This window comes from Solanum stenotomum, chromosome 9 (assembly GCF_019186545.1).
Source record: "Solanum stenotomum isolate F172 chromosome 9, ASM1918654v1, whole genome shotgun sequence".
Lineage (NCBI taxonomy): Eukaryota > Viridiplantae > Streptophyta > Magnoliopsida > Solanales > Solanaceae > Solanum > Solanum stenotomum.
Window position 1 is genome coordinate 8,917,565 of NC_064290.1, and position 16,471 is coordinate 8,934,035.

The 16,471-nt window shown below is 31.5% G+C and overlaps 2 protein-coding genes across 3 annotated transcripts in view; both read right to left on the minus strand.

Moving 5' to 3' along the window:
* LOC125877108 (3-oxoacyl-[acyl-carrier-protein] synthase, mitochondrial) overlaps window positions 1-4,542 on the minus strand; it is a 31,316-nt gene extending 26,774 nt beyond the window's left edge. Inside the window, exon 1 of one of the 2 annotated variants that reach the window (XM_049558430.1) lies at window positions 4,231-4,383. In XM_049558430.1, the coding sequence (XP_049414387.1) occupies window positions 4,231-4,344 (114 nt within the window). In that variant the 5' untranslated portion in view covers window positions 4,345-4,383. Of the gene's footprint in view, window positions 1-4,230; window positions 4,384-4,451 lie in introns of those variants that run through there. The other variant, XM_049558429.1, reaches the window with a different exon arrangement.
* Window positions 1-16,471, minus strand: part of LOC125877105 (glucan endo-1,3-beta-glucosidase 12) — a 343,740-nt gene that overhangs the window by 6,421 nt on the left and 320,848 nt on the right. The gene's annotated exons all lie outside the window — the stretch shown is intronic.

Consider the following 16,471-nt stretch of genomic DNA (forward strand, 5'->3'; position numbering starts at 1 on the left):
AGTTCGTTGACTCTTTTGAGTTTTCTAAGGTTTAAATTAGTGTCTGTAGACGCAAAGCAGTGTGTTTCTTCTTTTTCTTTGTTTGGTAGAGATCTACTACTATGCTAAGTGTCTTTGTTGTGTTTGCATGTATCACTAGTAGTCTTCAATGCTTCCATTGTTCACTTTGTAATGTTGTGTTTAGTTGTGTGACTGATCTATGTGTGTGTAATCTTCCTATTTGATGTATTCCCATGTAACGACTATTAATGAAAAAAATCCATTTTGTTACCGTTCATTCTCTTTCCCTATTTTGTGCAGAAAAAATGTTGATTTAAATACTTTTGAAATCTCATTTTTTTCTTGTTAATTTCTCACATATACAAGCTAAAACTACAATCAAGAGGATGGAAGATTGTTTCGCTGAATGGGACGGACACTGATCTTCGCTTCTACAAGGCCTGGTCAACTATTTGTTGAAGTTTTCCTTTATCAAGGGGTGATTTCTCCTGGCTTTCCTTTCCTTTACCTTTAAATAGATAGAGCCTCTTCTCTTATCAATTTCTTTTCGGTTAGCTACTTAGGATGAATCACACAGAGGCGATCTCAAACATAAGAATACAATATTTTTCAAGAGACAGAAGGCCTAAGAGAGATTGAGAACTTCTCTCTTATAAATCTTCTTTGCACGAGTTCTGTAAACCCCGAAATAGACTCCAATTACATGTTTCAGCATTATGCAATTTCAAACTAAACAAGTGAGGAAGTCATAATCTTCATAAGCAGACGTGTGAGTCTAGCTTTCAATTAGCGAAGAAAAAAGGAGGCAAAACAAGACTTTCTTCTTTCTTTGAGAGTGAGAAAATAAAAGCAATTGAATCAAAGCGGGGAGGCTTGAAAGGTCCTCGAGGCTCGTCAATGACTAGGCTTTAGGTCACGAAAGGAAGCGCATATTAGTGGGTGTCCACTTGACTCAATCATAGTCTCGCCTGGTAAGCACTTGAAGCTTATGATTCAATAGATAAATTAAAAATGGTATGGTAGTGATCTCACTCCACGCATTGCACACTTTGTTCATCGAAACTTGGCAAAGCTAGGTTCAAGATAGAGAGGGAGAGCCCTTCCATTTCTTTGATACACACGACTTTATCAAGATAGAGAGGGAGAGCCCTTCCATTTCTTTGATACACACGACTTTTTCATAGAGTTTACTTCTACAGTTGCTTCAGCGACAACCACCTTGCGTCCCAACCTTCTCGACTTTCTTTTGGTGCCAAAGACTAATGACTAGTTAACTAAGAAGACAACTATTCTTCTGGATGAGAAGAGCGAGTCTTAGTCTAGGGGGAGAAGCCAATAAAAAGCTTTTTATGGGGACAGACCGAGGAAAGGCGAGCTAATGCATCTTTTTGCTACCTCTCAACCGCTTCAAGGGACTTCTCTTTTTTGGTTAATAACATATGTTGGGCTAACTAAGCCCACTAGCCTACAAACACCTCTTGGTCGGGTTAAGGCTCCACTTCATCTTGGGTTAAGGGCTTAGTTGAACCCAATTTCTTCACTTGTAGTCTAGGGCTTTGCTTGGCATTGGGCTTCAATATAACTTGCTTTCCTGGTCTTGAATTTAACATCTACTCTCCTAATTCAATCTATAGGTTTTGGTTTAGGTTCAATCTTATGTCTAACTTAGGTTTCATTAATCAAGCTCTTATAAACCCCCAAAGATGAATCTATATGGGTCCGGCCAAAAATTCATTATAACCCTCTAAAAGGGTAAGGGTAGTGAGGCTTAGATTCAATAGAGTTCAATCTGCATTAGGCTTTAGTTAAGCCTACATCCATTTTAGTAGAAAATGATCTTTTATGAAGCCCAACTCACAGAGAGTTTCGTCACTTGGTATGAACTCATTTCTTCTATTCCTATGATTGTTATTTAATGATAGGTTTTCTCCTTTAGGGTTAGGTTTCTATCTCGTGTTGTGCTAAGATCATTTCTCTTTTTAGGTCTTACCTTTTGTACTTATTATATTGCATACCTGGCAAGTCATTCATTATCCACACATGGCATACATCTTTCATATAGGATGATCTTAGAAAGTACCTAAGTGTTGGACATTTATATGATACAGGTAAACTAATCGATCTAGGTTAAAAACCAAATGATTTTCTCAAACTAATATTGCAGATCAACATCGGGGTGGCTGTGACGCTTCCTATTGAGTACAGTACATAATTCAGACTTGAAGCCCGTTTACATATTATGAGAAAGACAATTCTAAAGAATGGGACTAAGCAAATAGGAAGCTTTGTGGTATAAAAATCCACTTTATATCATGACACTTTTTATAAGAATCTTCTATATCATGTCATAAAAGTAAATTCATAATCACTTGCAATATGTTCCATTGAAAATCATGAGAAAATAGTCAAATGCCCCCTTAATCTATTACCGAATTTTCAATACACACTTATACTTCACGGGGGTCTTATTACCCCCTATACATTTTTAAAATAGAATATATTGCCCCCTAAAAGGTCACACCCAGATTTGTGTTAGAAAGTGAATGCACCCGCCTGCCACGTCATATATATATTATTTTTTTAATAAAAAAATTATTATTTCTTTCTTTATTCTATTTTCCTTTTATATTTTTTTCTTCTCTTTCTTCTTTTCTTTTTCTTTCTTCTTTTCTTTTTCTTTTTTCTTGACATTTGTTTGATGAAATTTTTTCTGCTATTGAAGAGAAAATTTCAAGTTTTATTTATGATAGTTTTGAGCTTACAGTAATGAAATGTGCAGTTATGAAATTTCAAGTTTTATTATTGAAAGGTAAAGTTATAAATCTTTGATAATCTTTCGTTTTTTGTTATTGATTAATCTTTTTTCCACCATTTCCATCTTCCTTGAAAACATCAAAAGTTTATCAATCAACCCAACTCACTTCTTACTTCCTACCATTAATATTATCAAGTCTTAAACCTTTGATATATTAAAAAAAACTCAAGTTTTGAAGGAGTTGACGATATGTTTCATGTTTTCATCATCGATGACCGCAACAACAATTTTGAAAGGTAAAATCTGACGAGAATTTTATTCCTAACCGTGTCATCCACTATTTGATTGATACTCAAGTTATTTTCATGGATGAATCTGTCAAATTCTTCAAATTGAGGTAATGGATACATAACAATGGATCTTTTCATTTCTATTTTCAAAATCACATATGAGTTTCATTGACAACCCAAAATTCTTTCCGAACTTGAATTTAAATTATTAAACTAGGGCACCAAAAATCAAGATAAGAATTTTCTAACCCGTTTGACCATGTGGTTAGGCATGATGATTAACAATTTGAATAATATTAATAAAGAGTTGGTTTTCAAAAAAATTCCTAATTTCATGCACAAATTGAATAATCAAAATTCTAAAATCAAGAGGAATAATGAAATTCCATGGTGAATCCAAGCTTAGAGAAGGTGAGTGGTGGAGAGATTTGGTTTATGTTGTTGTGAAGAAGAAAGGAAATAAATAAGAAAAAAGAATAATTAGTCTTATTATTTGTTTTGGTCCTCACTCTCTCTCTTTGAGAGAGTGAGATACACTCACTGTGCCACATAAGCGTTTAGGGAGTAAATCAGTTTTAAACAATTCAGGGGGGTAATAGGACACTCGTGAAGTTGGAGTGTGTAGTTGGAATTTCAGGTATAGTTTGGGGGGCTTTAGACCATTTTCTCAAAAATCATCAAAGACCATTTAAAGGTCACATAGAAAGAATGTTTACGATAAGTTTAATTTTATTTGATGTGCTTGTCTTCCGAGCTGAAGATGCTCCACCAAAAGACAACTTTTTTATTTGCATTCCTAAAGAGGCCTTTCTTTTACCTTTTACCTGAAAAAGGTGGATCTGAAACATGTCCTGCATCACATTTAGTTGAAAAGAATTCCAAAAACTAAATGTGAAACAATTTTAGTACCAATGAAGTGTTCTTGGATAGAGGCAGTGGATTGGGAATCTAACACAAACATGATATGATAGCAGAGGTTGCTAGGAGTAAGGGTGGTCCAGGGGAGAGGTGAGGCACAAGGTACAGGAAATTAGGACAAGATAAAGGAAGCGCATGAGCTAAATGTTTAGAGGAATGATGACTTCATAAAAAGCAGTATTTTACATTTTCAGTAGAAAATGTCATTCCAGAACATTTCTACACATACAACAAAGATTAATATAGAGATTGAAGTTTGGGTGGTACCTTAGAGTTTAGCCACAACTGCTCGTCGAATGAGCTGGAACCATAGGGCACAACTGCAGCAACTTTGGATGTCAACTGATCAAATGTATACATTAACTTCTGGTTCAAAACCATTCATCTTCAAATCATCAGCACATATTGCTCTTACACCACATTCCCCTTCTATTAGCCTCTTCCATGTAATTCCACTGCACATCCAAGGGGAGTCACCATCCCTACACTTGAAGCAAAACCACCAACCAAAAAACTCAGACTTTCCAACACCAACTATACTAAATTTCGAGCACAACATGCACCTGTTGATCCATATATCTGTGCAGAATCATCATACTACTTGCTTTCAACATTCACAATTTTCACACAATCAAACCATAAATATAAAATGGCATTCTAAACATATGAGCTAGAGTTGATATTACTTTGAGGATATCCAAGGTTACAATATCCAAACACGTAATGCTTATTCTGCCATTCGGCTATTCTGAACTTAGTACTTGACAAATTTGACACCACTGTATAATTTTGGTCTTACATTAAAACAACTAAACAGCCAAAAAAAAAAAAACTTCCTAAACCACATGGCAATCCTAATTCATCTACAAAGAATTTAAACTTTTACACACACACAGCGTCTCACACCACTGTATTTAACAGTAGGTTATTTACTTTGTTTTCTAAGTTACTAAACTAGATTGATTACTTGTTGTTGCGGGTAATGTAACCCATAGTATTTGAAAAAGAAACATATACACCATTTTGTACAAAAACAACCAAAGATTCAAGGAACCCATTAAGTTAATTTGGATGTAGGTAAAATTAAACCCATTTACAAGTCAAAATGAAAAAAAAAAAAAAAAAAAAAAAAGGACAACCCCTAGATTAAGAATACAGCAACCCAAGTACGATACAACAATTTTTAGCATAAGTAGAATTTAACCAGAACCAGAAGAAATCATGAACAACATATTTCGAAACCCAATTGGGATTAATCAAGTTGAATCGACAAAAATAGAATTGAGGAGTAGGGTTTTATGATTTACTAGTAACAACAACTCTTCGAAGAGGAGGAGGGTCGAACGAACTGAAACAACGGAAGTGAATCCTAACCATCTTCTTCCCCTCATTGCTATACTCTGTACTACTTTCTGCTCTCTCTCTCTCTCTCTCTCTCTCTGAGTTTATAGTTTTCAACTTTTCCTTTTGAATTAGAAGATGTACACACACAATCTGAGTTTTTTGGCTAAAATTAACGGTTATCTAGGAGCGGGTTTATTTTTGGTTATTTTGGTAAATTAAACATGCAATGTTACCGTTACAAACTTCACACAAATTTCGACTAAGCTATTTTTTTCACTCATTGGAAGGTAAGTCGATCGAGGATGATAAATAAAAATTGCCTAAATTCAAATAAAGTAATTAGTTTAGTTTATAATAAATATATAGGTTAATAGCTATGTTTTTATATACATAAAAAAAAAAGTAGGGATGGTAATGGGGCGGTGTAGTACTAGGCATAGCGGGTTGAGCTTAATCTGTAAAACTTTTAATCCGCCTCGCATAAAAACTTTTTTCATTTTCAATCCGCCCCACATAATTTTTTTAATATCTTCTTTTTCTAGTTAAGTTTGTTACTAAAAATAAAATTCATAAAAATAAATTCATTTTTTTCATTAAGTTGTATTAGTTTAATAGATAATGACTTAAAAAATTATTTTTTAGAGGTCAAATTGAGAAACATATAAGAAATTGTATTATTTTTTATTGAATCAGTTTCATTTACTATCTTGAATATTTTAGTAGTTTTAAAGAAATTATCTTAATAAATAATGTTCTATTATTCTTATATAACATGTAAAAGATTAAAATTAAGTTGAGCAACTTTCACATATAGCAAACAAAAAAAATTATATTTGTATGCTATAGCAAAGTTTGCATAATTGTGCTCCATAGCAAACATATATATGTATAATTCGCTATACATATACGATTGAAAGCTGTCTATTTCACTATACATATATACAAAAAGAATCAATTGTATAATCTGTTGGCTCTTCTTCAGATTTGTATAATTTCAATGGCAAGCCATTTGTATAAATTGTTGTTAGCCTCTCGTTTGTATAAATCGTTGACAAAATTATTTGTATATCAAAAATCACTCTCTCTTTTGTTTTATACAAACATAAATATACATTATACAAACATAAAACTGGGCAAGGGAATATTTTTATTGTATAATTATAAGTGTATAGGACGAATATATATGTATTCGCATGTGTATATACAATTTTTTCGCGCTTTATACAAACAGAAACGCAATTTATACAATTTTGTTGTATAAAACGAGAAAGAGAGAAAGGCAAAAGAGAACTGGGCAGGGGAATATTTTTATTGTATAATTATAAGTGTATAGGACGAATATACATGTATTTGCATGTGTATATACAATTTTCTCTCGCTTTATACAAACAGAAACACAATTTATACAATTTTGTTGTATAAAGCGAGAGAGGCAAGCACAGAGGGAGTGAGCGAGAGAGGAGAGTGGCGAGCGAGAGTTTGAGGGAGAGAGGCGCTGGCAAACAATTTGCTACAGGACACAATTAAATCAAAGTGTGATTATACCATTTAATTTGAATTAATAGTTTGCCATTATGTACAATTTTCCCAATTAAGTTTGAACCCACATAAAATCACATATACCCGCAACCCAACCCAACCCGACCCGACCCGACCCGCATTAATTTTTTTTTTTTTTTAAAAGAAAAAACACTTCAATTCGCCCCGCATCATTCCCGCCCCACATCCGCCCACCCCATTGTCATCCCTATAAAAAAAAAGGTAGCCAAAAGTCACCGGAAATATATATTTGACTATACAATATAGTTTGTCAAAAGTCATAGAAAGTATACATTCACTACACAATATAGTTTACCTATAAATTAGCTATATACTGACCATACATTATGATACACTAAAAAAAACTGAATATAACTTATCTATATATGAAATATATACTGAGTATACATGAAGTATATACTAACTACATGAAGTATACACTAACTATTCAATCTCGATTAACTCAAAATTACCTCTAAATAGTCCTAAATTTTAGATATGAAATCCTCTCGATTTTTTGAATCTTTTGATATATAATTCACTCAAAACGATTCACATTTGCGGTACATCAAAAAAAAAATTAAAAAGAGGAAGAAACTAGAAGAACAAATTGGGAGAAGAAAAAGACAAAGAACGGAAACAAGAAACTGGACGAAGTAGAAGACGACGACGAAAACAATCAAGGTGAAGAAGCAGTGGCGGAGCCAAAACTTCGACTAAGGGGTATCAAAATATAAAGAAGTAAAATCGCTTAAAAGTCAAGGAGTGTCAATATGTAATATATATACCTAAAAAATATTTTTACTCTAACTATACAATGTAATTTTCCAACGAAAGGTTGTCGATCGACACCCCTCAACTACATGTGGCTCCGCCACTGTGAAGAAGAACATAGCCATTTTTTTGGTAATTGAATTGATTGAAGAGTCCTTTGATGTAATTATCCCTAATTTATTTAGGTATGATGGATATTTCGAATAATTATTTGGGTGGTTTTAAATATATACAGTAAAGTAATTAGTTTACAACAGATATATACATGCTTTTTTTAAACATAAAAATAGCCAAAAATTATAGGAAGTATACCTTGACTATATAATATAGCTTGCTAAAAGTCATAGAAGGTATAAACTGACTATACAATATAGCTTACCCATAAATGAGCTATACATTATGATACTCTCAAAAAGGTGAAAATATGGTTTAACTATACATGAAATATTCATTGAGTATACATGAAATATACACTAATTATTCAATCTCGATCAATTCAAAATCACCTCTAAACACTCTCAAATTTTAGATATGAAATTCTCTCGATATTTTGAGTCTTTTGATATGTAATTCACTTGAAAGAATAGGAACGTCAATTTTTAATTTTTTTTTTTTTTAAAAAAGAACGTAGAAGAAGAAAATACAAGAGGAGGAGGAGGAGGAGCCATTAATGGTGAAAGTGAAGGAAGAAGAAGTAATTAAGTCAATTTCAGTAATTTTAAAAATTGAATTAATTTTATTATAAAGCAAAGGGTCGAATGATCACTTTGCATAATTTATCCTAATTAATTTAGAGGGAAACTTATAGAAATCTCTTATATTTGGATACTAATTATATCCTATCCCGAAAGTTTTCTTAAATACAAAAATTTCAAATTTGATTGCTCTCGGATATATATTTCTTGGTTATCCAATACGTTGCAAATGATACATTATTTAATGGGGGATGTATCGGAGGGGGGATAGGGATTTATTTATCCAAGAGGGGATACTGTTGTATCCAAGAGGGGATAAAAATGTATCCGAAAGGAAATTTTTGTGTTTTTTTAAATAGTCAAAATTTTTAGAGATTTTAATATCTTAAATTATGTATTTATATAATCATTCTAATTTTATTATTATATAGGCAAAATTGGATAAATACTTTACCTTTGATGAGCAATTTATGTAAGGAAATATCTTTAATAGGCCTAAACCCAATATTGGGCCAGGAGTCGATTTAACATAGAGGACTATAATGCATATGATCAAACTAATGCGACAAATTTTATCTCTTTTATGTTTTTCCTATTTTGGTATTAAGGAAAATGATAATAATTAGTAGGGAAAATTGTACATAATGACAAACTATTAATTCAAATTAAATGGTATAACCACACTTTAATTTAATTGTGTCCTATAGCAAACTGTTTGCCAGTCGTCTCTCTCCCTCAAACTCTCGCTCACCACTCTCCCTCTCTCGCTTTATACAACAAAATTGTATAAATTGCGTTTCTGTTTGTATAACGCGAGAGAAAATTGGATATACACATGCAAATACATATATATTCGTCCTATACACTTATAATTATACAATAAAAATATTCCTCTGCCTAGTTCTATTTTGCCTTTCTCTCTTTCTCGTTTTATACAACAGAATTGTATAAATTGCGTTTCTTTTTGTATAAAACGCGAGAAAATTGTATATACATATGCAAATACATATATATTCGTCCTATACACTTATAATTATACAATAAAAATATTCCTCTACCCAGTTTTATGTTTGTATAATGTATAATTTATGTTTGTATAAAGCGAAAGAGAGAGCGATTTTTGATATACAAATATTTTTGTCAATGATTTATACAAACGAGAGGCTAACAACAATTTATACAAATGGCCTGCCAGCGAAATTATACAAATCTGAAGATGAGCCAATGAATTATACAATTGCTTCTTTTTGTATATATGTATAGCGAAATAGACATAGCTTTCAATTGTATATGTATAGCTAATTATACATATATATGTTTGTTATGGAGCGCAATTATGCAAACTTTGCTATAGCATACAAATATGATTTTTTTGTTTGTTATATGTGAAAGTTGCTCTAATTAGTACTACAATATAATTGCTACTTACACATAAAGATTTCGAAAGTGTGTGTAGGGAGAGGGGAGGGGGGGAGGGGGGGTTGTGCTTTTTACTATAGCTACAAAAATAATTGGGAACCGGGGTATTCCCCTCCTGAGCCCAAATTTATCAGCATAGGAAAATATCTCAAGTAGGGCTGTTCAAAATCGAACTGAAACAGATAACTCAAATAAAAAAAAGCTATTAGTTTATTAGTATTGGGTTATTGATTTAGCGGTTTTGATAACGGTTTTAATTTTTTTTCTTATTAGGTTATCGGTTCTTAACGGTTTGAGGTTTTTTCTAAATGGGTTAATCGATAACCAAATAGTAAATTAAATAATTATATTTATACCATTTTGTATATAAAGTCTTTGACTTAGAGTTTGGTTTCTTATTTTTATTTCTGGTTGTCTCAGACACTTGGTTATTCTACAATGTAAAAATGTTTGCTTTTGAGCAAGAAGTAACTTGTGAACTCATGTGCATGATTCATTTGGTTTGTCACCTTGTTTCTAAGTGATTTTCAATATTTTTTTTGTGTCAAATCTTAACGGTTAAACCGATAACCGAATCGATAATGATTATAAAAAACCGATAAACCAATAACCGATAAGCCAATATCTTAATGGTTCGATAATGGTTTAGCATCTGTACAAACCGATAACCAATAAGCCAAACCGATAAACTTCAAAATCGAACCGAACCAACCGATACGCAACCCTAATCTCAATAGGCCTAGGGTGGGGAGCAAGCTTCACTACAGGGCCTGGAGAAGAAATAGGCGTGGGAAAAAGTCTACAACAAAATAAATTGAATAGATTGAGAAATCTGATACATCTGCTGATGTAACTCATAGTTGGGTTGTACCTTCCTTAGTGTCAAATGTGATGTTGTATTAGGTCGTTTAAATTAGACCTTTGTTTCAGTACAACAAGAAAGAGGAGGAAGAGGTAGAACAAATGATTGTAAAAGAGAATCTTCAGTGTGCGATAGTTGGGAAATCCCCCTATGGATGGATGTACGTAAATGTACCGTCGGTCAAAAACATTTCCAGCTAATGGTCGTATGTATATGTAATGTATAGAGAAAATGGTCTAAACCTTCCCAACCTATACCTGAAATCTCAACTACACACTCCAATTTTACGGGTGTCCTATCACCTCCCTGGACATTTTATTTGTGTATTTACTACACACTTGAGTTCTGACATGTCATAGGAGGTGAGAACACCTCCTCTATGCGCGTGAGAAGAGGCAATAGCCTTAAATTTTGACGAAAAAAAGTGTACTTCTCCAATGGTCATCTTCCCCAAGTTAAATAAACCATTTTTCCTTCTTCCCCACCATTAACCCTTGTTCCTTTTTTAAAAATTTCACGTTTTTCTTTCAATATAAGGTAGATTTTAGTTGTTTATATCCATTTCTACTATAAATCTTGAAGTTAGGATTTGTAATCTGCTCTAATTTGAATTTTAAATTTTCTCGAAATTCGTTAAAAATGGCAAATGAAAACTTGAATAAGCTTTGTATGGATGAATACACACAAAAATGCTTCGATCATCACCAGAAATGCTTCGATTCAAATGGAGAAAACGAGATGAAAAGCTTCTCTTTGGGGTTTCTTACGTTTTTAGGACGGAAATGGAGAAAAAACAAGAATTGGGGGTTGAAGTAGGTGGGGACACGCGCGTGCAAATACGTGAGACAATTTATTTGGTTTATGTGGACTGGGCAACACTCAAGTGTGTAGTAAATAGGCAAATAAAATGTTCAGGGGTGTGATAGGACACCCGTGAAATTGGAGTGTGTAGTTGGAATTTCGAGTATAGATTGGGGGGGCTTTAGACCATTTTCTCTAATGTGTATATATATATATATACATAACGATGTATAAACATAGCTATATACACTTTTATACAATACTTTTATAGTACAATAGTTCATCTTCCTCAACAAGTTGAATTTTTTCCCTTCAATTTTGACTTAGATCAAATCTCCTCTAGACAATCCTAAATTTTAGATATGAATTCCTCTTAATGTTTTTCGTCTTTCGATATATTAATCACCCAAAACAATTTACGTTTGCAGTATGAAATTTTAAACTTCGAGCATCAAACCTATTCAATGTCAGACATTAGCTCAAATCTTCTACTAAATAACTCAAATTTCAGATATGAGCTACCCGCAATATTTCTATTCTTTTGATATATTATTTATTTAAAATGATTCACGTTTGTCTTCGAGGGAGGATTTGGACTTCCGTTTAACTTGTTCATTTTATTACTTAAAAAAATGGTTGGTATTTCATTTTATTCTTTCAGTGTTGATGGGAGAATAACATGTCGAATCGAAAAGAAATAGTAATAATTTATGCATAGCAAATTCTTTTGCAAATAGAGGAAGATTAGAGAAAAAACTGAAAAGGAGAAAGAAAAATCAAGGTGGGAAATAAGCTACATGACTATATTCTAGTAAGAAAGCAATAGTAAAATTAACAAAAATGATCAAATGGTCATTTTGCTTAATTATCTCAAAATAATTTTCTTATTATATACCATGGAAAAATAAAAACGTAAAGAAGGGTTTGCGTACAATCGTGTATAATTTAACTATTTGGATCATAATGACAAAGACAATTAATCATTTTACTTGATTAATTTTTCTAAGAATTAACGAAAAGGAAGTGGTTTTTCTAACTTGATTAGTTTAAAATATAATCAAGTAAATAATAATATTTTATAACCATTTTTTTTAAATAAGACAATTACATGAGTTCATATCGAGTTACTTATGGACAATTTTCTTTGATCGACTCTCAATATGATGTATACTATAGGGGAAAAAAAAACCATTGCATGTGGATGCTTGGACACACAAAAAAAAATCCAAATTGTATGAGAGGTACATTAAAAACATACCTTAATTATTTAAATAAATAAAAGAATAACAATTTAAACATTAAAATTGTGTGTTCACATAGAAGTGTTTTTATTTTTGGTATAGAAGTGGGTATAGACTTGACCGTATACCAGACTCTTGGAGACTTTTAAAAAGTCTTCTTCTTGTTAATTACATTGTTTGACAAACTGCTTTGGAGTTCACATTGTAATTCTACAATAACGTGAGCAACGAAGAAACACATTAAAGAAATCTTGGCGTGTTCGGTACGAAGAAAAATATATTTTTTTAAAATTAAGTAGTTTTTTTTTTTATAATTATGTTCGATAGGTCATTTTTTAAAAATATTTATTTATAATTTAGACAAATATATGTTTGAGTGTGGAAAGGATATCGTCAATGTAGAATGTCAGTAGTGTAACTTGTTTAATTCTCTACTTTAATTAAGAAAATCATTTTTCTTATTTGTAAAGCTTGTTTTCCTAAATAAAATATTTAACCTACCTAACATAGGAAAATTGAAAAATATATTATGTCCGCATCGAACACACCCTTAGTTTCCTTGCGGCATAATTATCTTCTTGGTACGTACAATATTATAGATAGGGTCTATGACTTTGTTGCTCGTGGTTTCTTGTACGTTTTCTTCTTCTTTAATCCAATTATTGGACTCGTTCTACATGAATCATGCCTCATAATACTTTCATTGATTTTTCCATTTTATTTTAGTACATTAATTTACTATGATCCACGTTTAATTAGGATATTTCATACATAAATACGCCGCTATGTATTTCTTTTTTAGGTTATGTTTAGAAAAATTGTATGGAAGTATATTTATGGAGCATAAACAATTAATTAAGTAGAGCAATCTAGCTAACTTCAAGGGAGGTCAAAAATTGATTCCCCTACCAACACCTTCTCAATCGGACTTGTTGTATCGGGCTTACCTGTTGAAATTACATTATTTTTATGTGATTTGCAAGCTATTGTATATGAGTGGATTTACTTGGTGTGCAATCAAAGAATAATTCATCGAGGTTCCACTAAAAATAAAATAAAAAGTCTAGCTCAGCCAGTTTTTTCTTGATTATCATGCATCCAGAATTCTATTAATTAAGGGCAAGTAAAACCTTCCGTCATGTATGTATAAACTAATAAATTCAGTAATTTAGTAGCTATTGACACTTATCCTACTCATATATATAGAAGTATAGGTAAACGTGTATATGTTGAGTTCTACATACGTAGCTATATATATATATATATATATATATTCGGGCAACCCTCAATATGTGAGATAGTTTTAGGGATTGAGTTAGATCAAAATTAAAGTCCATTTCCTTATTAGAGCCCAAGAGGCACCAGACTTATTCGGTTATCGTCCCAATTCTTGATTTATCCGATATTGGACTCACATATCAGATTCTATATACAATGGACACCAACGACATGTTCAGTGTGATCTCACGAATAAAATTTTGGAAAGGTGAGATACTATATATATATATCCAGATATATATCATCCATTTTGTATGAGATGGAGAGACTATTTCCGAATTCTATATACTATAGGACATGCATGTATATTGTAGTTGATAATTATATTGGGCAGCTTTTGGAAATCCAATTATTTTATAAAAAATGTGTGGAACAGGAAATTCCATTCATCTGTCAACATAATTAGTTAGTTTTCTCCTACTACCTTCTTTTTTTTTTTTTGGCTTTAAGAACCACTAGAGAAAGGGGGACCATTGTCAATATTGCAATATGCAATTGGGATTTTGAAGAATAATTCACTCAAACAAATAACAAGAAAACATCACAATGTATTAATTTAATGTGTATAGATATTACTTTAACTAGGTGTTTGTTTTCAACCTATATGGCTTCTTCGCTATTATATTGTATTTGGTTTACATATTTGTTTTTATTTATATGTTTTACTTAAGCTAAAGATTTATCAGAAACAGTCTCTTTATCTTCAAAAGGTAGGAAACTAGGGATAATGTTGCATACAAATTACCTTCTCATACCTCACTTATGAAATTACACTGATTGAGTATGTTATTATATTTTAATTAGGTGTTTGGGAAACGGCAATTATCTGCTCATAGCATCACTATCAAATACTTTTTTTTGGGAGAGGTTAGGAGATATTTAATTAAAGCCACCCTTAGAACTACTATATACTATATGCATCATTGATCGATTAAATAGCTCTATAATTGACCAATTATTGGTGTCTTATATTATGCTCATGACAACACTTCTGAGTTGAAAGGGATTAACAACGTAATTATGTGTAGTTGCTTTTAAAACAATTATTTTTTTTAAAATAAAAATTATGTGTAGTTGCATGTTTTGGCATGAATTCAGATATTATTGTTTATTTTTTAAAAAAAAATAAAAAAAATTACATATTCAAACTAAACCAAAGTTATAAGTTATACTAATAGTTAACAATTTAAATTATTTTAAATATCACGGTCAAAGGAAAACATTTTTTTTTTCTCTTCAACTATATAGCATGATTAAATTTCTCTCCTTTGAACGGACCTTTATTTAGCATAGAAAAAAGATCAAGGATATATATGATAGGAGTGTGTTGTCATTGCCACAAGAAAAAAGAAGTAACGTATACTACAGGTGGATGTAATGGGTAATAGTCAGAGTCGCTTCAAGTAGGGTCTTAAATTTAATTATCGTCGCTAATGATAGGTTTGTATTAAAAGCAATCACAATATATCTTAGTTTTTAAATTTTGAATTTAATATCTCTAGATAAAAAAAATATTTTATCCTTAAAGAGAGATTTTCTCATATAAATCCAAATAAATCAAACTTCAAACAATATCGTAAACTATTAACCCAAAAAAATGGATATTAGTGGGATAGGGGAGGAGGAGGTTTCTTAAGGATTTTGACAAATTTAAGGATCCATTTGGCCATAAAAGTTAGAATTTTTGGCTGAAATAATGTGCCTCTACAATTGTATGAGAAGCCTATTTTTGAAGAGTGGTGCTAAGGTTATCCAAAACATTTTTGTATGCCCAATTCTATTGATGTAATAAGAATAAACTCATACCAATTGCCAACTATTATTTAAGTTAGGGAAAAATGTTTGAAATATATATGAACTTTAATCAAAATTGTTGTAACAATTTCAAATTTTGAGCAGGACCTATTACCCTCTACACTATTTAATAATGTATTTTAAAGATATATAAGTGTCCAGCTGAACAAGTTAATATTTATAATGATGCACTATTTATGATGTCCACGTGGGCACCTATATATACACTATTAAATAGTGCAGGTGATAATAGGTCCTGCCCAAAGTTTGGGATTGTTATAGTAATTTCGATCAAAATTTGAATATATTTCGAACCCTTTTCTTAAATTACTAGTCGTTGAAAATATCTAATGGATCAGGTTCATTCATAAGGGATATTAATTGGGATTTTAGACCACTAACTTCTCCTTCTTGTTGGTGTACAAATTCATCATTATGGATGTATATAAGATAATAGATGATTTTCTACATTAATTAACAATTATATATATATATATATAATAAAGCTTTGCATGGTCTCCTAAATGATATCTAGACCTAAATATATAATATCTAGGCGGTAAACAAAGGAAATTCATATACTTTGTAAAGATCATTCCCAACGATCAATGACATATGTCCCAGTTACTACAGATCCACCTCCGTTAGGGAAAAACTCATAAATCTCCTAACTAATATTTACCGATTTGAATGCTACACTAGTATTTGGGTATATGTGCAATCAATGAACAATTTTTTTTAACAACCACATAAATAATATA